This window comes from Populus alba, chromosome 1 (assembly GCF_005239225.2).
Source record: "Populus alba chromosome 1, ASM523922v2, whole genome shotgun sequence".
Lineage (NCBI taxonomy): Eukaryota > Viridiplantae > Streptophyta > Magnoliopsida > Malpighiales > Salicaceae > Populus > Populus alba.
Genome location: NC_133284.1, coordinates 48,825,474 through 48,848,131, shown reverse-complemented (window position 1 = coordinate 48,848,131; position 22,658 = coordinate 48,825,474). Strand labels below are relative to the sequence as shown.

General features: G+C 32.8%; 2 protein-coding genes across 2 annotated transcripts; both read left to right on the top strand.

Moving 5' to 3' along the window:
* The first annotated feature begins 375 nt into the window (after nucleotides 1–375).
* Nucleotides 376–2,694, top strand: LOC118040960 (uncharacterized). The gene has a single exon (XM_035048043.2). It carries the CDS (start codon nucleotides 484–486, stop codon nucleotides 2,473–2,475), a length of 1,992 nt encoding a protein of 663 aa, XP_034903934.1. The 5' UTR covers nucleotides 376–483; the 3' UTR covers nucleotides 2,476–2,694.
* A 13,165-nt stretch (nucleotides 2,695–15,859) lies between these two features.
* Nucleotides 15,860–18,308, top strand: LOC118040959 (probable serine/threonine-protein kinase PBL23). Its single transcript, XM_035048041.2, has 5 exons — nucleotides 15,860–16,157; nucleotides 16,697–16,878; nucleotides 16,984–17,173; nucleotides 17,358–17,749; nucleotides 17,965–18,308. The coding sequence occupies exons 1-5, from the start codon at nucleotides 16,034–16,036 to the stop codon at nucleotides 18,223–18,225; spliced, it is 1,149 nt and encodes a 382-aa protein (XP_034903932.1). The 5' UTR covers nucleotides 15,860–16,033; the 3' UTR covers nucleotides 18,226–18,308.
* Nucleotides 18,309–22,658: the final 4,350 nt, after the last annotated feature.

Genomic DNA, 22,658 nt, shown 5'->3' with positions numbered 1-22,658 from the left:
AATCTAAACACCCTAAGTATGGCCTTATACCAAACCTAAAATATTTGGATCTAGTAATTCATTTGAAATTCAATGTGTCCTAGAGTTTAACACATTATAAAATTCAAGTGCATGAGATCTGACTATCATACCAGATCCAAAAAATATGAATCTAAGCACCCTATAAAACTTAATGCTAAAATTAATTGTCTTGCATCTCACATAGTTAGTATCAAATTACATAGTTTCTGACATGATTTTTAAATATTAAAATATTAATAAATCTAACTTTTAATACTATTAAAATAATCATTTATATTATTTACCACGTAGTCACTACGAGTGGTTTGTGGAGGTTGATTCTAGAGGAAGCTTTGAGTCCTTGAAATTGTAAGGTAACGTCAACTTACTGTTGCAATTTAAAACAATCATGTCGCTACCTTTGGCTCTCCCTAGGCCCTAACCTATCCTCTTTTCTCTGCAAGAAACTTTACCAATTTTTTTATGGACAAATCAGAAGGATCCATTGTTGAAACAAGAAAGGAACTTATGGTTTCACTCTCTGGTGATGCGCAGCCAACACTTAGAACAGCCCATTTTATCAAACCCTCAATTACCTCCTCCATTGATGAAAACACTCCCAAACACCCTTCACACTACAACTCATTGCCCTCTAAATTTGAACCCAGAAAGTGGCCTTTAAGAATCACGTTCCATGGGTGGAGATATCCTCAAAGGAAGTGGAAAGAATGGGTTGATAAAATGGCTGCTTTGCATGAACCAACATGGAGAAAAGTTGGAATCTATCAAGCAGTCATGAGTTCTCTTTACCAAATCGCAAGAAACGATGATTTGCTTCTTGGGTTAGCAGAGAAATGGTGTCTCGAAACTAACACATTCATTTTTCCTTGGGGTGAAGCAACAATCACCTTGGAAGATATTTTGGTTGCAGGGTACTCTGTTTTGGGGTCCCCTGTTTTTAGCCCTCCTGAAACAGAGGAATTGAAAGAAGCTGAACAAAAGCTAATGGAAATCAGAAAACAGTTGAGGCGGTCTAAAGCGAAAAAAGTGAACCAACATTCCTGGATTAAATATCTCATGGAAAACAACAGCGAAGTAGAGCACGAGGCTTTTCTATCACTATGGTTGTCAAGGTTTGTTTTTCCCAGTCTCCCATTTATGGGAATTTCCATACATCTTTATCCAATTGCTGTTTGTCTAGCTAGAGGTATCAAAATTGCACTTGGACCTGCCCTTCTTGCAAGCATTTACCGAGACTTGAGGTTGTTGAAGAAAAAGATTCTAGCTTTGTCCAATTTAGAGTCTTTTGAGGATGACAATGATGATCAAAAGTTAGAACTCACCATTTGGTCACCATTTCATATAGTTCAGGTTTGGGCCTGGGAGAGGTTTCCAAAATTGCAACCAAAGCCTAATGTGACTGACTTGGAAGTGCCGAGACTAGCTAGATGGCATAATGTGAATAGTTCAACCGTTAGGAATGTAAGATTGGCCCTAGATTCTGAAGGAAGTTTCCAGTGGCGCCCTTATGCCACAGCGGTGGAGAGTTTGAGTTACAGAATCTATGGTGATGAAGAGAAGTGGGTGCTTTTTGATGTTGATTCTGATGGTGATGTTGATGAGGAATTGAAGTCCTTTACTCGATGCTTGCGAGCATGTGAACTAGTTGGAATAGGGTGTGTAGAGCAGTACAGCCCACATCGAGTGGCAATGCAGTTTGGTATGGATCAAGATCTTCCAGGTCCTGTAAAGAGAAGGAATGAAACTCAAGAACTTTCCTGGAAGCGTTTTGATAAGCAAATCAAGAATGCAATGCTATATATTCCATCAAGACATCGTAAGCCAGATGTTACTATGAGATACTTGGAATGGTGGAAGCAATCAGTGGTTGGTGGGAAAGATGGAAATGGAAATCCAAAAAGTTCAGAGATTTCAGCTCCAAGTTTCAAAGGGAAGAAGTCAGATCATGATCCTCTGTGCCCTCCTGGTTTCCCTCCTAAATGTCAACATGTTGAAGTCTTGGACTCTGATGAGGAGGATAATCTAACATTGAAGGAGTTGTTTACTCATAAAAAGCTCAAAATTGTTGATCATAGAATGTATGGTGATTGCAAGTCTTCACTGGCAACTACGCATAGTCTGTTATATTCTTCTGCAGAAAACAATGATGTTGCAAATGCAGATGCAGAGATGAAATTGAAAGAAAACAGCTTTCAGAAGGAACCTAGGAGTGGAAAAGAAAGCACAACCACAGAAAACACCAGCAAAAACAAATTAGATAGCCCTAGTCCAGTACGTCATGGTGTTGGTCTTCTTAAAGATGATGAAAGAGGAAGTAGGAGTCGTTTTGATATTCACACAGATGGATTAGAACTTGAAGCTCGGATTGACAAGCTTAGGAAAGAAATTGATGGGCTAAAGGCTGCTAAATTTAGCCAGAAGAAGGTTTGTCTGACCAACAATATCAACTTGTAGTTAATACAAATAGAATTAACATGCCGAGTGAGGTAGATATATGGAGTTCTACAGCTCTTTTGGCTTTTTTTGTAGTTACTATGTTGCATGAACTAAGTAGCAAATTGTTTGGAGCCAACTTGTGTCATTGCAGAAACAATCGCAAGTTTTTTAGCAGGTTTGTCTGTAATGATACATGTAAAATACACCAGCATTGTGCAATGGTTCATTTTTTAGTCAGTTCTTAGCTGAGTTTCTCTGTGTGAATGAAGCAAACTGATAGTGAAAATCTTTGCTTGCTTAGCCATTATCAGTGGATATAGGATCAGTTAACAAACTACAAGCAATCGCATGGGCTTGTTAGAATTATTCGTGGAAAAGGCTAGGGTCAAGTCCTGTGAGGTCACTGGACTTGACCCTTTAAATTGTGAAATTGGAAATACTAGGCAGACTCTTTTGCTGTTTTTGGTTCACAAGGTCATGATCTTGTTTGGAATGAATAGAAAAGATGGGAGCTTCATGTTTACACTGTGAAGTCAGTTCTAGCAAGGTGCTAATTAGTATAGATCCATTTCCAATCACACAAAGGATAAAGGATTAGAGAGAAAAGGATTATCCAATTCTCTAGCCTTTTAGCCTGAAATTCAATGGATTTCTTAATCAAATTTTATCTTATCTTAGAGCATCCACGTCCATGCTCTCTATTGAGGCTCTTTAGCTATAGTAGCTCGCAGGTTTTTTTTTCCATCCATGGCATTGTTGCTCCTCAAATGACTCCCTATCCAAGTTTTGTGAACACTACTAGCTACATATAGTGAGTACTACTGTAGCACTCTTTAGTTTGCGTGGAGGTGACAGTAGCGGGAGAAGGAAATGATTCCGGGAAAGGAAAGAGTGGAGGGCTGCAGCAGTGTTCTTCTTGCCATTAGCTGCTGCTTCTAGTTACTGTTTTGGATGTTGCTCAGTCCATGGTGATGGCTGATACGGCGGCGTGGGGCTGTGTTGAGATTAGTTGGAGCTGTTTGGGTTGGGTTCTTGAGCAGCGAGGTGGTGGTGATCAAGGAGAACAAGCTGGTGGGCTTTGTTCACCTTCTCTTACGCAGGTTTCTTCTTCTAATTCCACCTCAAATCCTGTATTTTTCTTGATTATAAAGTTTTTTTTTTGCTTAAATCCTTTTGGCTTTCTGGGTTTTCGTTTATGCAGTAACATCGAGCTTTGCTAGATGTCCATGTTCCAGGCTGCTTTATGCCTATGCACCATGCAGTAACATAGAGCTTTGCAAGATGTCCCTTGCCAATGTTAGGCTGCTACATCTTTTTTTCACAATCAGAACTTAAAGATTGAAATTATGTTTTTTTAAAATTTAATTTTTTTTTCAATTTTTTTTAAATATTTTAAAATCGTTTTTATATAATAATTTAAAAAAAATATATATTATTTTAATATATTTTCAAAAAATAAAAACTTTACACTATAATTATTATCACATTTTCAACCACTTTAAAATTATATATTTTATGTTTTTTGTATTGTCTTTTATGTGTGATGCACCGACACAAACAAACAACACCTGTAATCCTGTCTCTCTAGTTTTTCCACTCTGACTGTATAATAAAAACCCAGCCCACGACAATTATTTTCTTCTTTAAAAGCATTACACTGTTTATGTTCCTGAAGTCAAGTTTTCTACTCGTATCTATTTTACATAATATTTTAAATCTTTATAACTAAGACTAATTTGTTAAATATAAAAGAGGCCAGAATAAATGCAGAGATTGGTCCGCCTTTACCATTGTTGATGGACTGAGAGGGCAAAGGTTTTGTATTATTTTGAAGCTTGTTCAATGGCTGCTTGACCTTTTAAAATGAAGGAAATCTAGAAAATCCAAGTTTCTTTGGAAATTATAAACTTAGCTTGTTTGATCACTATAACGGGGAGGATGAAGATGATCGAAGTTCATGCGTTCATATAGTTCATCCATAGTGACTGACCGGACTAGACTACCATGGCTTTTCCGGTGAAATTAGGTCTCTAATAGCGTGATACAATTGCCAAGAGACATGCTGGACTACAGCTAGCATTCATATAATTTCTAATATCCAAGACGTTCTTCTCTAGCAAGCCTAAAACATGAACCATCAAAATAGAGAATGCTATGATCTCATCCAATTTAACAATGCGTCAATGATATGGAATAAGAAACGCAATTAAATGAAAAAGTAGTTGGAGAAGATCAGCGTTCTTGTGTAGGTTTGATCAAACCTGTGCCCCAAGTCTTCTTGCTGCTTTCAGCTTAGCAACCTTTCTTTCAAGCAATCCAATCCAGTTTTCGAGCTCTGCTATATCAAGTTTATAAGCATTAGCTTCTCCTGCTTTGCCATTGATGCCTACTCTATAAGAAGTCATATTGCCTGCTCTATTCTCTTGGCCAACTTCCATCTGATCCATGGCACTCCCTGATGCCCCCGTGGTAGCCTCGCTGCCTGATATCTTCTGTGCTGATTGTGACGGTGGTCCCATATTCCTGTCAGTTCCATCATGTGTATTTGAAGCAAAATTACTTTGGCATTGACAAGGCAAATCACCATTAGCGATTACATCATTGCCAAAACTCTGCTGATTTTTACCAGTAAACATTTCCACAGCTGCTGGTCTGTCTTTCTCAGCTGAAATTCTTGATTCGTTCATGTTGGGACGAAAACCAGGCGGCGGGACATCAGGATCAATGTTAGTTTGCTTTCCCTTTGAAGCCTGCAGATCCGGTTTTGATCTCTTTGCACTTCTTTGCTGTTGGGCAGAACCACTCACCTTCTTGTTCTGGCATAAAACCATTTGTTTCCACCACTTCAAGTATCGGGTGGTAACATCTGATTCAAAGAGCCGTGATGGGATATGAAATTTTGTATCACTAGTAGGCTTGTTAAAGTTCATCCATGCAATTTCTCGTGTCTTATCAAGAGTAACACGACCAGGAAGATCCTGATCCATTCCAAATTGCATTGCGACTCGATGCGGAAAATAGTTTTCCATATAATCCAACCCAAAAATCTTGGAGACCCTCAAGCAACGAATAAATGACTCCACATGCCTATCGAATCCTGAATCAGCCATCACCAACTCTTCGTTTTCTCTATAAAACTTGGGGAAACTCCAATTCTGCAAATTTTTGGCATATGGCCGCCAAAGAAAACTCTCTGCGGCCGAATCCAAAGCCAAACTCACATTCTCGACTTTGGAAATTGTGGCTTTGTCCCATCGAGCTGATCTTGGATCACCCAAGTTGAGAACATCAGGCCTTGGCTGCAGGATCGGAAATCTCTCCCAAGCCCAAAGTTGCACCAGCTGAAACGGCGAGAAAAATTCAAGTTTAGATTCAATATTACCCGCAACAATTGCCCTTTTCAGTTGACTCAAATCCCTGTAAATACTAGCGAGAACTGCTGGTGCAAGAGCTATTGGAATCCCTCTTGCTAGGCGGATTGCTATAGGGAAAACCTCTTTCCTAATTACGTGAGATGAATTTTGAAACACTAATCTTGATAACCACAAAGCAAGAAATGCTTCATGTTCAATTTCACTCCCACCGTTAATGAACATCTTCATCCATGAACCCTGGCATGCTTTCCTAGCTCTACTTCTTACCACTTCCTTTCTAGCATCCATCAACTTCTCTTCGATTACCTTCCATTCTCTGTTTACAACAGGGCATGAAACAGGGGATCCCAAAACAGAGTAACCCCCTAAAACAATCACATCCTCTAAAGTAATAGTAGCTTCTCCCCATGGAAAAACAAACGTATTTGTGTCAGTACACCATTTCTCTGATAAACCAATAATTAACTCAAAACATTTTTTAATCTGATAAGTAGAACTCAATATTGCTTGATCAATACCGGATTTCTTCCAAGCAGCTTCGTGCTTAGATTGCATGCGAGATACCCATGTGATCCAATTTTCTTGGGGGTGCATCCAAGACATGGATGAGACCTTCAGTGGAAAGTTATTGCGTTGCAATGTTTGTGGTGGTAGTGGAGAGATAGAGTCTGAAGGAAGGTCAGGTTCCTCCATGGAGGTTGCGGTAGGTTTCAAGAAATAGGCTGTTCTTAAAGTTGGTTTAGTATCACCAAAAGGTGAAACCATGAAATCTTTCCTTTCCTCCAAGATTGTGTTACTTGAAGATGGTTTAGCCATTTTTTAGTACTTGATTCGAAATTTTTTGAAGTTGGGTTCCAATGACAGAGGGTTCTTGACATTTGCTGTGGTGAAGAGGAAAGGAGAGGAGAGAAATGCAGTTTTCTTGTTGGTGGGCTTAAATGAGACCATGAGAGGTTTTCTTGTTGTCGTTGCCCTAGATGTAAAGAGGGGGGAAAGGGGACTTTTTTGTTTTGTTTTTAGCTCTCCCTCCAAAAGGCTGACATAATTTAAAATAAAGAGAGGAGAGAGAGGGAGAGAAACAATAAAATAAAAAAAAAAAAGTTCAAATTTAAAAAAAAAATAAAAAAATGGAGCATGTATCCTTAATCACTATGTAAATCTCTTAATAGTTAATATCATCAAGTTTTAAAGTTTTTTTTTTTAAAAAAAAAAAAATTTATTTTCCTAACCATAGTTTTGAAACCCGACCCGTTTATTAGACCAACCCAACACTAAAACCGAGTCAGGTTTTAAAAAAATAAAAAAAGTCAAAATTTGGTTGCAACCACTTAACTTTTTTTTTATATACTAAATGATGTTATTTTGATTTTTTTAAAAAAAAAAATCAAAATTGACCTGAACAACCCGGTAAAACCTAGAACCTAGACCTTGAACCTAACTAGGTTTAAAAACTTTATTCCTAATATGCATAGAATTACTATCCACTTTTCTGAAGTAAATGTATAAATTAGTCCATCTGATTTTTCAAAATAAATTAAATAGTTTCTCTAGTTTCAAAAATAAATAAATTAGTCTTTTACTATAGTTTAAATAATATTTCTTTGTTTCTAAAAAATATATTATTTTCTCATCAATTTTTCCATATTATTTTTTTTCCTTTGACAAAAAACAAAATAAATTAGACTTAATAAATCATAAAAGGATTAAGTTATAAATAGATTGAAGAATACAAGGACTAATTAATTAATTTATAAAACTAATGAAACTGTTTAATTCAGTTTAAAAAACTAATTTATAATTTATTAATATTTTCTGTTGTATTTTTTTTTATTTTTGGAATCCTAGTCAAAAGCAAAGATCATGCAGGGAAACAAGAGCACGACCATGAGATTTCCAATTTCAATTTATGGGTTTTTTGGGGCAAAATTGAAAGGAAATGATAAGAGAGGAAATCAATTAGAAAATTGTGGGGACAAGTTTAGAGTTAAAGGAATGGGAGGGGTTAATATGTAATTAGCGAAGAAAATTGGCTATAAAAACTCCCTCCCTCTCACTCCTCAAGGCCTGCCAGAAGAAAGACGAGACCGTTTGGTAGTGAGTTTGAACTTGTGTTTGCTGAAATTTTGATTTTTTTTTTTTTTTGCTAAAATTGAGTTTGGTTTGTACCTTTTGGATCGTTTTGATGTGCTGATGTTAAAAATAATTTTTAAAAAATAAAAAAACATCATTAGCATGTATTTCGGCACGAAAAGCTATTTGAAAAGTAACCGCTACCGCACTGCCAAACACACTTGAAGAACATAAGAGAGAGAAACCAATAAAATTGAAGAAAATTATTTTGTAGAAACCATGGAAAATTAAGGATATGAGAGGAGAATGAAGAAAATTGTTAAACACGCTACATCTTAAGCATATAATCAAGAGAGAAAAATGAGAAAAACCAACGGGGAAGGTTGTACTACTCATGGTAGTGAGGAATCGAGGGGAGGATAAAAACATTTCAACAAGCTATAATTCAAAGACTAGAATAATGTTTATTGAGGGGTTATAGACCTATTCTAACAATTTTATACAATTCTAATAACATTTGAAGTAAAAATTATAAATTTTAGGTTAGGGTTTAAGGAAATTTTTTAGGAAAAATATAAATTGAATATGAATTGATTTAATTGAGTTAGAGTGACTTGTAATGGATATTAAATTAGTAGGAGTTGATGAAGAAAACATGGTAATCCTAAAGGCATTCATGGTCGGCCAAATAGTACTAATTGATGTATAATAACATGTATTTATTTGAGTGAATTATGATTTATCAACTCATAGTTTTGTGTGTAACATGATTTTTGGTAAATTTAGTTATATTGTATAACATGATTGAATTGATTATATCGTTATGAATCAAAATCTTGAGAATGATTAAAGAATTGAGAAAATAAGAGTCGTTGTGATTGGTTGATTTTGTGTATAAAGGAGAAGTTAATATAAGATATACATTTTTATCTCATTACACAATTGTTTTTGGATTTAATCGTAAAATTATGATTAAGATTTAGAAGTCACCATTTAATATTATGATTACTAGGAACATATGGTATGTGAGAGTCTTGGTAAGGGATTGGTTGTGCAAAGAGAAGACGCATCACTTCTAGTGCATTCTATCTAAGGTAAGTTGCATTGTTATTTGATTGTTTTTTTAAGTCGGGTGTCTATTCATTGGTCTTTTCTAAGGTTTAAGGCAAATCTCTCTTTGTGAGAGGGTCTCTACCTTATCGAGTTAAATCCTAACCATTCTAGAGTATGAATTTTAGCATTGTATTTAGTTTATGTCTTGTATCTATTATACTTGGAGGTGTACTCATCATGTAGTTTTACACATCACATATAATTAAAATCTACATCTAAACCCTTAAAAAAAATTGGAAAAGAATTTTCGATATTATGGCCAAACCCTAATAAATAATCATAAACTGGTTTACGATATTCATTTTGCATTTTTAAACATGAGAAAGATGCAATTTATGTTTTTATGAATATATGCTTGGAAAAATTTTAAGATTTGGACGTATGCATGAAAATAAAATATATATTTTTTTGCACTTTGAAAAGAGAAATTAATTTAAAAGTTTCGAGATTTTTTTTATTTTATGATTTTTTTTAGAACTTTTTTAGAGAAAACCAAACATTTTAATACTGGATTTGTATCATACAGTGTAAATATACTAACCCGATATTATGAAGAATTAATAGGAAAATATTTGAGAAAATCAAAATTTTTTGAAAGGATTTTTGAAATTTATTTTTTGAATTTTTTTGTTTTTTTATATATTAAATATATATGGGTTAGGCCCAACCCAACTAATTGGGCTAAAGTCGGCCTAAAAAGGTTAGGATGGGCCAATCTCACCTCAACAGATCTCTTTTTTTTTTTATGGGTCGGGCCGAAACAAAGCAGGTTCAGCCCAAGCCCGCATGGTTACTGGCTCGACTTAGCAACTATCCTAATTAATTAGGCTGCATGCAAAATAATTCTCATTCTACATACAACAACCTTGTAGCGGCGAGGAAAGGGGTGACCCCACTTGGCACCTGGGTGCCTAGTTGGAGGTCTAGCTGGTCATGATAGGGTGGGGCTGACATGAGGACGGTGTCTGAGGCTGTGGTAGAGACGACGTCAGAGGGAGAAAGAAGAATTTTGCAGAGGTGAGAGGGAGGAAGAAATGGTGGTTGTCCCTAGCGTCGACGAGGAGATGAGTTCATAGGGAGGCTAAGCCACTGTTTGTCACGACATGAAGAAGGTTGTGGTGGAAAAAGAAGCAATTGGGGGCGAGAAAGAAGAGAGAGAAACATAAGCTGGAAAAATTGTCAAATTTGGTGAAGAAATAAAGATTATATGACCTTGAAAAGTAGCCATTTGGACAGCTTTTCAGTTAAAAATTGTGGAAGATAATAAACAGTGACTAGACAACGTGTTGTCTAGTTTTTTTTAAAATATTGAATTTAGTCCTCCACCTTTCAATTAATTTTAATTGCACCCCTAATTTACCATAAACTTTTGATTTAATGCAATTGAGCCCTTGTCGAACTTCAAGTTGAACCCCAGATTTCGGTGCCTTTTGTACTTTGATCCTTGGTCTAGGATTTATGCAATTTGACCCTTAATTGACCATCAATTTTTTAATTTTCTTCAATTGAACCCTTGGTTTTTGTCAATTAAGCGTCTATAGTTCAACACCTTTTGTAAATGGTCATTGGTTGTGAATTTCTTCAATTTGACTACTAATTGACCCCAAAACTTATTGTTCTTGTAATATTGCCCCTAATTTCAATTAATTAACTTGATAAAAATTATATTTGGTCTCTTAAAAATTCTAATCTTCTCAATTAAGCTCAATGGGCTTCCAAACTTAATTTTTCACCAATTAAGCCTCTAATAAAATTAATTTGATCCTTTTAAAGTATAATTAAGTCCTTTCACTTAATTAAATCCTTCAATTGGACCCAAATTATTTTTTAAATATAATTAAAATTTGATTTGTCCCATGATTAAATCAAATTGGTCTATTAAAAATTTAATTATGTTCTTGGATTTAATTTTTATGCAGATTCATCCAATAATCATTTAATTTAACCTTGAATCTGCATCATTTCTCAATTTTGGGCATAATGAGATACAAATAGACCTCGATTTTCTTCCAAAAATACAGCTTGATGTTTATGTATTTTTAAAATCTTCCTCGGACTTCTTTCTCTACGTTGTTAGTCATTATTTATTTTATTTTATTTTTTTGAAAATATTAATGAATTTTGGGGAATAACCTAGAATTGGATTATGACAATTAGTGTGAATTATAATAAATGTTTGTAATAAGTTACAAGTGTATACGACTATGCTAGTATTGTGAAAAGTAAAATAAGTAGGAATTCCTATGATAAGAGTGTTTTTCCTTGAAATAGTTTTGTTGATTTTAAATAAATACTAGCCAGGTTTCATAAAGTTATATTTAAAGATATTACAATGTAAATGACATAGTAAGGATTGTTTTGAAAGGTGAGAAATTGAATAAAAATGTTTGGCTTATTGTAAACTTGTAGAATGAAGAGCTAGACAGCCTCGTCTCTAAAAGTACGAGGGAGATTGAGGCATGAAAGTGATAAAACATGGGATATGCTTCTTCATAGAAGTCGTAGCCTGAGGTGCTAGTTTTCCAACGGAACTAACCTTGTTTAGTTTGAAGTTCTAAAACTCTAGATATGGGTCAAAATCTGAGGGTAGGTTAAGCTGAAAGTTATATTGAACATTTTTGACAAATCACGATAATAGATGATTTGGGCGCATTAATGGTAGACGAGGATTTCATTTCTTTAGTAAATATATAGCTTGAAATCTTATATTTCATAAGAAACAAGCAACACCCAGAACTGAATTTTAATAACTTTAGTTATAAATAAAAAAAGAAATTGTATTTTAAAATGGTTAAGATGGATTGACCAATGATGGTTGGCTAACGTTTATTTTGCTTAAGAGTTGTTATAATGTAAGAACTAAATTGTTGTGATTGTAGAGTGAAATGAATTATAATGGTATATACTTGTTATTACTAAATAGGTCTTGGGAGTTGTGCAACAGCAAAGCGACATTATGAAAGTTTCGATAGCGGTAAGAGTTTAACACCTTAATTCTTTTGTTTATTAAGTTTTTTAAAAGTAAATTAATTGCCAATGTATAATTTTAAGCTTCCCTTGTAATGGGACTAATGCTAGGTAAAGAACATAAGAACTAGCTTCTTGGTAATGAAACTAGTGTTCAGTAATGAGAGAATGAATTAGTTAATTTCCAATTAATGGGATTAATGATCGGTAATGAGTAGAGGAACTAGCTTTTCGGTAAAGAGACTAGTGCTCGATAATAAATGAATAAATTAGTTTTTTCGTAATGGAATCAGTGCTCAATAATAAACGAAAGAATTAGTTTTCCAGTAATGGAACTAATGCTCAATGATGAGCAAAGAAATTAGCTTTCTAATGATGGGAGTAGTGCCCGGAAAATAGGTAGGGAGACTTAATTGCCTGGTGATGGGTAATCTCCCAGATATGAAGGATGAAAATAAAAATCTGGATGAATAAATGAATTTATGGAGTTGGGCTCGTAACTTAGAGTTAAAGGTAACTTTAAGTCATATTATCTAATTAAGATTAAATTGGTTTGTAAAAGAAATTATTGATATGGATACAATACAATTGAAATGAAAGTAATATTCTAAAGTTATCTCTTTTAATTAATTTTATTTATTAAATAAATTCACCTTATTTTATATTGAATTAAATTCAAGTACTTTACATCATTGACTAGACGAGGAGACAAATATAAGATCTCTTTTTTGTTAAATTTAATGATGATGTAATCATGTATTTCTTTTGTAATGTCTACTTGGTATATAAGGAATGTGAATTCCTTTTTTTTTTTTTCCTATTATACTATTTAAATCAGAATATGTTAATCAAATTTTATGAATTATATCTCTTTGTTATGATAGAATTAAATGTATGCAAATGACTTATTGATAACCTGTATATTTGTTTATATATTTATATGATAAATAAACTACAATGATGGAAGTGTTGGAATATAAGATTAATAGTTAATGTAATTCATTTGATATGAGAATATTCAGGATGATTCGATGAAGTTCAAGTTGTGTTTGATAATTGTTGATTTAAGAATAGACTCTAGTTGATAACTTGAAATCTCTTGATATAAGAGAGATTTTGTTGAAATTTTGATAGATTTTATTTGTAGTTGCAAATCTATATATAAAAAAATTCACCTAAGAAACAAATTAATCATAAGAAAATTATGTTTAAATGTTGTTTAAAAAAATTAGAATTGTTATAATTTTAAAAATAGGCATGTCTATATCCTCGATTATAGATGATTCCTTGATGGAACAAAAGTCTTGGACAATGGCTAAGAAAAGCATGTTATATTTTGCAATTCTCTATTTGGTGATAAGAACCAATTCATAACTTGATGTGTACCTTTTAATCACATAATTAAGCAACTAACAACAAAGTAGAGAATAACCTAAAAACTAAAAATTATGTTTGATAGAACCCTAACCTAGAAGTAACCTTGTACTTAAGAGCCAAAGGTATTGAAAAAACACTTGGATCAAAAAATAACCTTATATCTAAGAATTCTAAGTATGTGAATGACATCATAAAGCTAATTAATCTTTGATAAATCAATGTATGATTTTTGTACCTATAAAAAAATGTTGTTTTATAACAAACAAACAAGAGGAAAACTCATGTTTATTCTTCAACTTGCCTCAGAAATTCGCAGCTCAAAAAACCATAATATAATCTCCTCTAACTAACCCTAATAGACCTTTTTTGAGTTGCAAACTAACATATATAAACTAGTAATCAAGTAATATAAATCTAAGAATAAAATAAATCACTAAACAATGTCTAATATACCAGAACAAACTCATATTAAAAATAATTATTTAACATTAAATAAATAAAATCGGATAATAAAAACAAAGTCTCCATGCTAAAATCCTTTCATGTAACTTGAGTTTTAAATTTTTGCACATTCTTGAAAAATTTCAAGCCTGACTTAAAACACGTCAATCTCTCTCTACTGGATGAATTATTGGACCTACCATATATGGTTGAAAAGCTTGAAATGTCTAGTTTCTAGCACAACTTAAATCACAGCAACAACCCATCTGTAGTTCTAGATATGTCCAAAAAATACATAAATGTCTAGTTTGATAGATTTGACAAGATTATTCTAGTAACTTTGATTATATGAAATAATATGTTCTCAAACTCCATATAATCTTAATATTTACTATAATATATTTATATATATATATATAATATCTTCCCGTAAAATTTCATCTTGATTTGATGTATGGTTTGAGAGATATGTCATATGTCATAAAAATAATTAACAAACATTTTAAGACCAAGTTCAAGCCTGATTTAATGATTTTATTCATATAACAACTACTATGTTTTGATGGGAAAAATGCAATAATATTATGAAATTAGAAAAGATTGCATTAGACAATTTCTAAACATTGTTATTAATTATACCTAGCCGGGCTTTACTTGTTAATGCTATGACCCATTGATTTTCTAGGACCCGAGCTCTATCAAGTTTCATGTTATGCTGGATGAGAATTGACTTAATTGACCAGATAGCTCAACCCTCAAGCTGATCAACTTGATCAAAACTTCGATAAGTCCAAGTTTAAAACATTTTGTATTAATACAAAAAACAAAACAAAATAAAATAATTTTCATTTTATTTTAAATCTTGATCTATTTTAGATTTTCTGAATAAATTTCGGCTGAAAATATTCCTATTTTATTTTATATTTTTTGTTTTTGGCTTGAAAAAGCAATTGAATCGAACCCAAATTCAACTTATTTTAACCAAAACAAATCTTAAAAATACCATATAAATATTAATAACTTCATTTTCAACTACAAAACAATATTTAATCAATCTAAAAATAAAAAATCAAACAAAACAATAATAACAATAAATTTATGGACCCTAATCTATTTTTTTTGGCATGGTCAAAAAAAAATTCATCTTCATTGAACTCCCCTCTCCTAACAAACCTTCATTGACACCAATATCTATTACATTCCTTCGATTTCTTTGGTTGAACAAAACATGAGTTGCCCATCTTTTATATAAAATGTTAGGAGATCAAAAATCATTCTCCATTAATATCATAATAAAAATATATTTTGCAATACGATTATAATATAAAAAGCACCGAACTATTTATTATTATCCTTAAAAAAAGCATGATCTTCTCGTGATATTGAAAGAGTAAATTAAAGGGAATTTAAAGGGGTGACAAACAAAACTTATAGTTTTAATTAAGGGTTTTTTAAAAAAAATTACTAATTAGGTGATGTTCGTGTGTTAACCTAAATGTGACACTCAGATTCTAACTCCCTCTACCTTCGTTCAAGAATTAATTGTCGTAACGTTTTGACATAAATGACTTGCGTGGCTTCATTTTTTAGAAGTGAAAAGTTCGGATTTTGATTTATGTTTTTTTTGTGTTATAATATTTTACTTTTATAATATTTTGGTATTTTATTTAAGTTGAATTATTTTAAGTTAAAATTCTATTTAATTTTGATTATTTAGGAATATTTTAAATTTTAAAATTATATTTATTTGATATTGTGTTTGTATTGCATAATTTATTTTAAATTTAAATTATGTTTGTTGAATTATATATGTGTGTGTGTGAATAGTACAATTCCAAAATAGAATGTTAAAACACTTTAAAACTAAAATTTTATATTTTAATTAAAAAACAAAATACCAAATGGAATTAACAAACTTGCAAACAGGTGCCAGAACAAAGCCTGTCAAAAAGCCCATTTTGCAAATGCGGCTGTAGCCATGCAAAAGACAAGGCAACTGTTGCTATAATTAGCAGAATTTTGACCTAGTCTTTTCCTTTTCCTAGCTCCATGGATTTTGAGATAGATGATGAACTAAAAACAAGCATGGTGGCAAAAACTTTCTTCTGTTTTTCTGACAAGACCAGACGTATTGTTTTCTTGTGCACCTAGGCTAAGCTTTTGAGCTTGGTACTACCCTTCTAAGAATTCCACTCCTATGTTTATGCTGGTTGAAGAATTACAAGGGAGGCACGATGGGCTGCTTTAAATGTTGCATGTCGAAGGAAAGATTAAGCAAAAAGTCACTGAAAAAAAGCATTAAGGAATACCATGATGCCAGAACTTTAGCCTCTTTTGCTAATATCTCATTTAAGACAGGTAAACTGTTCTGTTCTAATGAGCAATCATTAAATTTCACGAAGCCAAGAATTGTCAATCATAATTTTGAAAGGTTGTAATTTGTCTGTCTCACAGCCTAGATCTGATTGCTGTCAATCCGTACATCTCATATCTGAAGAACAATTGTGTCCCTTTTGGATGGTATTTTTATGTGCTATCTTGTGCTCCTGATATAATCTATCCATGTTGTAAGAGTTTCGTTTGTTTTTTCTCAGGGGACGAAATTACGAACTGAATATAGCAAGCCAAGTTTCATGTTAATGTTGTTTTTCCTTGCCAACTTGCTGTGTTCTCATATTGTGGATTCATCAACAATGTTTCCATGATATGTTGCAATTATCCTCTTCATTTCATCAGAATGTAATTGTCATTTCTTGAAGACATTCAAGGATCTCATAATTAATATTTTGGCATCAGCAAATCAGAATATGTTGCTCAACTCTCCAAGTTATGATTCTGAAGCCCATTTGGAACTTGATAATAGTGTCTAATTCAAAATGAACATGATTTCTCCACAGATAGCAGCAGAAAAAGATACATTGCTGAAGAAATCAGGAAAATCGGGAAGGGAAATATATCTGCTGATATTTTCACCTTCCGCGATCTAACTACGGCAACAAAGAACTTCAACCATGAAAATCTGATAGGCGAGGGTGGTTTCGGGAGGGTGTACAAAGGGATTATACAGAAAACAAACCAAGTACCACTACTCTTGCAGTATTATTTTAGCGTTCTTTCATTGTTTTTACTTTGCAAGAGACTGAGAATGAGTTAAACGTTCTCGTTTTATTGCTGTTTCAATTAGGTTGTTGCTGTTAAGCAACTAGACAGAAATGGATTTCAGGGAAACAGAGAATTTCTTGTAGAAGTCTTAATGCTGAGTCTTCTTCACCACCCTAACCTTGTCAGCCTGGTTGGATACTGTGCCGATGGTGACCAGAGGATTTTAGTGTATGAGTACATGATTAATGGCTCCCTTGAGGATCACCTTCTTGGTATGTATGAAGTAACTTCATTTGGATATCCTGCACTTTTGCATACAAGATATATTTCATTGCATAAATGATTACAGGTTAAAGCAGATTCGATTCCTGTGATGAAGCATTTCTGCCATTGTTAGAGAATAGGTTCCTGTTTCTTGCTAGTTTTTTACTCTAATCAGCTGGGTTTCTCTTTCAGAGTTGGCACCAGATAAAAAGCCATTGGATTGGAATACAAGGATGAAAATAGCTGAAGGGGCTGCAAGAGGGCTTGAATACTTGCATGAATCAGCAAATCCTCCGGTAATATACCGTGATTTTAAAGCATCAAACGTATTGTTAGATGAGAATTTCAACCCTAAGCTCTCAGATTTCGGGCTGGCGAAGCTCGGACCGACCGGGGACAAGACACATGTATCCACCAGGGTGATGGGGACTTATGGCTATTGTGCTCCTGAATATGCTTTGACAGGACAACTGTCAGCGAAATCCGATGTCTACAGCTTTGGAGTTGTGTTCTTGGAGCTAATCACCGGTAGACGAGTCATCGACAATTCAAGACAAACTGAAGAGCAGAATCTAGTTTCTTGGGTACGTGTAGAATTCTTTTGATTCTCCATTAAATTCTTCCTCTGATGAAATTTCGTCGTGACGACACCAGATTATGTATTGGCATAACTCTCCATCCTTGTTTTTTTCTGATCCTGAACTGTTCTATGTGATTTTCCATTACTCAATGACCAGAACATTTGACTGCTAGAACCTAACATCTAAGGCCTTATCTTGACTTGCATTTCTCTGTGCAGGCAACGCCATTGTTTAAAGACAGAAGAAAGTTTAAACTAATGGCAGACCCTTTGCTACAAGGCAACTACCCTTTGAAAGGTCTGTATCAAGCACTTGCAGTTGCAGCTATGTGTCTCCAAGAGGAAGCTTCTACCAGGCCATTAATGAGTGATGTTGTAACAGCTCTCGAATTTTTAGCAGTGCGTAATGATGCTGCTGAGGAGAGGGCAGTAGATGATGATGATATCAAGAAGCCTTGTCCTGATACTGATAGTGATTAAGATCCAATTGTGATTCATAGCCCAGCTAACTGACGAACAGGGATGTAAAATCTGAAGTGATGCATGGATTAATTAAATATTGAAATTTTTATATATATATAAACACTAACATCACCTCTAAAGAAACAGAAAATAATAGGGATCGTATTCTCTGGCCTCGAATTTAGGAAGGAATGAACTTCTTGTTTTCGATTATGTTGGTACCACAATGTTATCAAACAATTTTAATCCAAAAAAATAAGTTGTCATAATAGATATTCAAAAAATAATTTTATTTTACTCTTTAATATATTTTTTCTTGAAAATTATCTAAATATATTATTTTAGAATGAAGGTTGGGAGATTTAAACATACATTTACTTGGTTATTAAAATTTTAATATCATATTAAATAACTAATTTAATTTAATAGTTTAAATTATTAAATAAAATCTCAATATATTTTTTTTATAATTTAATAGCAACTTGGTTAAACAAGATGTTTTTTCCTTGAAAATAGATTGTTCAATACAAAAATAAATTATTGCTTTAACTATTTATTCATGAGCCAGCCAAAAAATAATTTTTTAAGTGCCAAAAAAATATTTTTATTTTGTAAACTCAAGCCTCATCCTTGAAGCCGTGTGTGGTTTAAATCCAAAATTCACTTAACCTAGAACCTCTCCTATTTAAAAGCTTTAGTATTTTATAGATATAATTTTAACTCTTTAACTTTTCATTATATATAATATAAAAAAATTCTTAATCTTTCAACATGAAATTAAGAGTTGAGTTTACAAAAACTTGTGATTATTAATTTAATAATTTGTTTTAAATAAGTTAATATTTCTTGTTAAAGTAATTTTAATTACTAATGATTTTTAAAAAAATCTTAATTCTAAAAATGAGTTTACAATATTGAACAACCATTATCTATATTTTTTAAAAAATAAATTCTAACAGTATTTTGCAAACCTAGTCAAAAGAAATGTTTTTATTTATTTTTCTTTGCACGTTTTTTCTGCCTTTGAATGAATCTACATTTGGTTCTTTTTGTTTTTTATAATGATAGAATTAGGAGCATTTTTTATTCTAGTTTTTATTTAAAAAATAATTAGATTGAATTATTTTTTTAAATTCAAAACTAATATTAAATTAAAATCGGTTCAAACCAATAAATTTTGAATTAGTTAATTGATGTAAAAATACTAGAAAAACCTATTTAAATTTTATTGGGTTTTTTGGTATTTTTTTTTTTATTTCCATAGGTTTTTGTAGACTTTTGATGAGTTTTTACAGGCTTTTTATAGACTTTTAAAAACTTTTTAATAGATGTAAAAGCCTATTTTTATTGTTCAGTTTTCATTCGCTGGAATTCTAACATATAAAGAAAGTTAATGTCTTCAAATAGCTTAAAAATAAAAAGAAACAACATGGTGATTTAAATCAGTCTTTTTAAAACCGAATTAGTTTCTTCGGTTTGTTCTTAGGATTTGATTTTTTTTGTCACCTCTAGTATTAGAATCACGTTCACTTTGCCTGGTATTACTGCATGATATCTACATATTTGAAGATGCCTTCTGCTTCTGAACGGAGAAGAGCTAAAATGCTTGACTTCAGTTATTGCACATGGAAAAACTTTGGCTGAGCTTGTTTTAGGATCATGCAGAAGGTAGCTTTTGCAGGATAAACCTGTAACAATTAGCAGCTCACTTTAATTTGAATTGAATCGTGTTTATCCACAAGCATGTTCATCGCCATCTTTGGTCTCAGCTTTCTTCTGAGGAAGCTGTCAGTCTTTGGTATAATTGGCAACAAGATTGTAAGAGAGAAGCAAGGGAATATGGATGCGTACTGTACACACGTTGCTGGGAAGAGCTCGTGTCTTGTCGTCAATGGCTGATTCAAGTTCTTGATCCTCAAAGAGATCTTGTCGAATGAGCAGCTGTGAATATCCCCAGTGCAGGTTCTTAAATTCTTTACTAATGAAGCCCACGCAATGCCATAATAATATTCCATCATTTCCTATGCATTTAAGTTCTGCACTTTACTCCTCTCCCTCGCTCATATTTGATGTTGCTGATGTTGTCATGTGTGCCATGTGAGAACACACGACTCTAGGAACTTAGATGGAGGCTGCTTTTTGTAGCTTTCAGATTGCTATTCTCTGGTATATGACATTGCAAGCTGCAACTACTCCTATATTAATTTGAGCCAAGTTGTCACTGTTATAGTTGATGGCATGTGATAAACCTATTTTTAATGGGTTTAAAAAATTCTCATGACCCTTTTTCATTAGACATGGTCAAGGTAATGAGCATGCCTGGATTAATACAAGTTTGGTTGTGTGCTAAGCTTTGGGCATGTTGGGTCTGGTGTTAGTCAAACTCAAATGTAATTGGGCTTGATAGTGTGTCAAGCTCTAAAAACACTTGGTTTGACATTAGCTAGACCCAATCATGATTGGTTTTGATAATGTGCCAAGTTCCAAAATGTTAAGTTTGGCGTCAACCAAACCTTGATGCTTTTGACCAAGTCTTGGGCATGCTAAGCTTGACAATATGCTAAGCCCCTAGCATGCCCATGAGAATGCATATTCCCTCTTGGAATGCTTGACGTAATGACCATCTTCCCTTGACATGTTCAAGGAAATGAGGTAATGTGAATCTGACAAACATATCAGACCCAAGACACTTGTACTTGATAGTCAATCAAGTTCAAGACAACATATATTTGATAAGTATACTAGACCCAAGACACTTGACAGTTCGTTAAGTCCGAAGTAACATGAGATTAATTAACATGTTAAATCCAAGACATTTAGACTAGATATTTCTAAGGGAATGACCATCCTCTCTTGATACACCCAAGAAAATGATCAACTTTTTCCTTGAAGAAAAACTTAGCCTCCAAGGACTTGGCTACTTTTGAAGTCTTGGACCCTAATCTTTCTATACCTTTCAAGTGTATAAAAATCCTTCAAAAACCTATTATATTCCTATCAAATATTAATATAGATGTAAATAATATTTTTAACTCATTAAATACTATCATGGTAAGATTACACTCCATGTCTTTTTCTTAACGAAATAAAGGGTTTATGGGCTATAAATATTATATAAAATCTTTAGAATATTAATTTGATGGCAAGCTGCATCTACTTGTATATTAATATGAGCCAAGCTGTCACTGTTATAGTTGATGGCATGTGATAAATCTATTTTCAACGTGTCTAAAAAAAACCCTTCTTTATTGGGCTGCTCAAGGGAAAGAGCATGTCCAAAGTGGAGATCAGGTAGTTTGCCATTAGCCTCCCTAAAATCATATTTTATAGGCAACTCCATTAAAGCATTCCGTACAACCTCCCTTGCACCACACATTAGCCTCCATGAGTGTATAAATACGTGGGGTTTTTGTTTCTAGTCGGAAGAAAGCTGAAACATTAACCTGTGTAATTTATGCTGGAAACAATTACAGGAACAAGCAGGAAGAGAAGCATGGTGGGAGACCATTCTTGCACAAAACATAATTTGAATAATTACTCATAAATCATGTTAAATAGTAGATTTTAAATTCCCCTCTCTCTTTAATTAATATTTAAAAACAGAATATAATATTAATTTCAGGAGCTGTGAAATTAATCAAATCATGTAAAAGCTTACTTAAAATGTTCATATTTTTTTTTAAAAAAAAAGCAGAATCTACTTGCCGTTAAGTCAATTCTCAAAATTCTTTCGTGCAAAACATAATCAACCTCCAATAATCTTATTTCTCTCTTTAAAAACTAGTGCCAGACTAATGTCTCATCCTCGTTGAAATATTATTTGTGAATTCCAGGCTCTTCTTGCTACCAATGGCAAAGCTAATTTTTATGTTTAGTAGTGTGGTAATAGTTATTTTTTAAATAATTTTTTATGCTAAAATGTATGTTAATAATTTTTTTTATTTTTAAAAATTATTTTTGACATTAGCACATTAAAACAATTCAAAACATACAAACCGTATTAAATTTTAGCAAAAAAAAAAATTGGAATTTTATGGGTTAGCATGGTTCTTGTTAAGATTAGGTACATGGACTTAAATCAGTTTTTTAAAAAAATTGTTTCAATATTTATTTTAGATAAAAAGTTAAAACAAAAATTATTTTGATTTTTTCTTTGAAAGCTTTAAGTTAGATATAGACAAGTTAACTTGTAAAAAACATTAATGATTTTTCTAAAAAGAATAAGAAATAAGATATGAATCCACTACACTGCTAGACCACCAGACCCACCAATAATGGCATATCTGTAATAAACAAGTTTTCCAAGCCTTAATTCCCAAACAAAAAATTATAGAATGTCAAAATTATACACAAAGACAAATATTTGCCAGCCAATAAAAAAGATAAAATAATAATAATAATAATTGAGCTTTTCCTTAAAAAATAGAAAAAAAAAGACGCAAAAGGGTTTT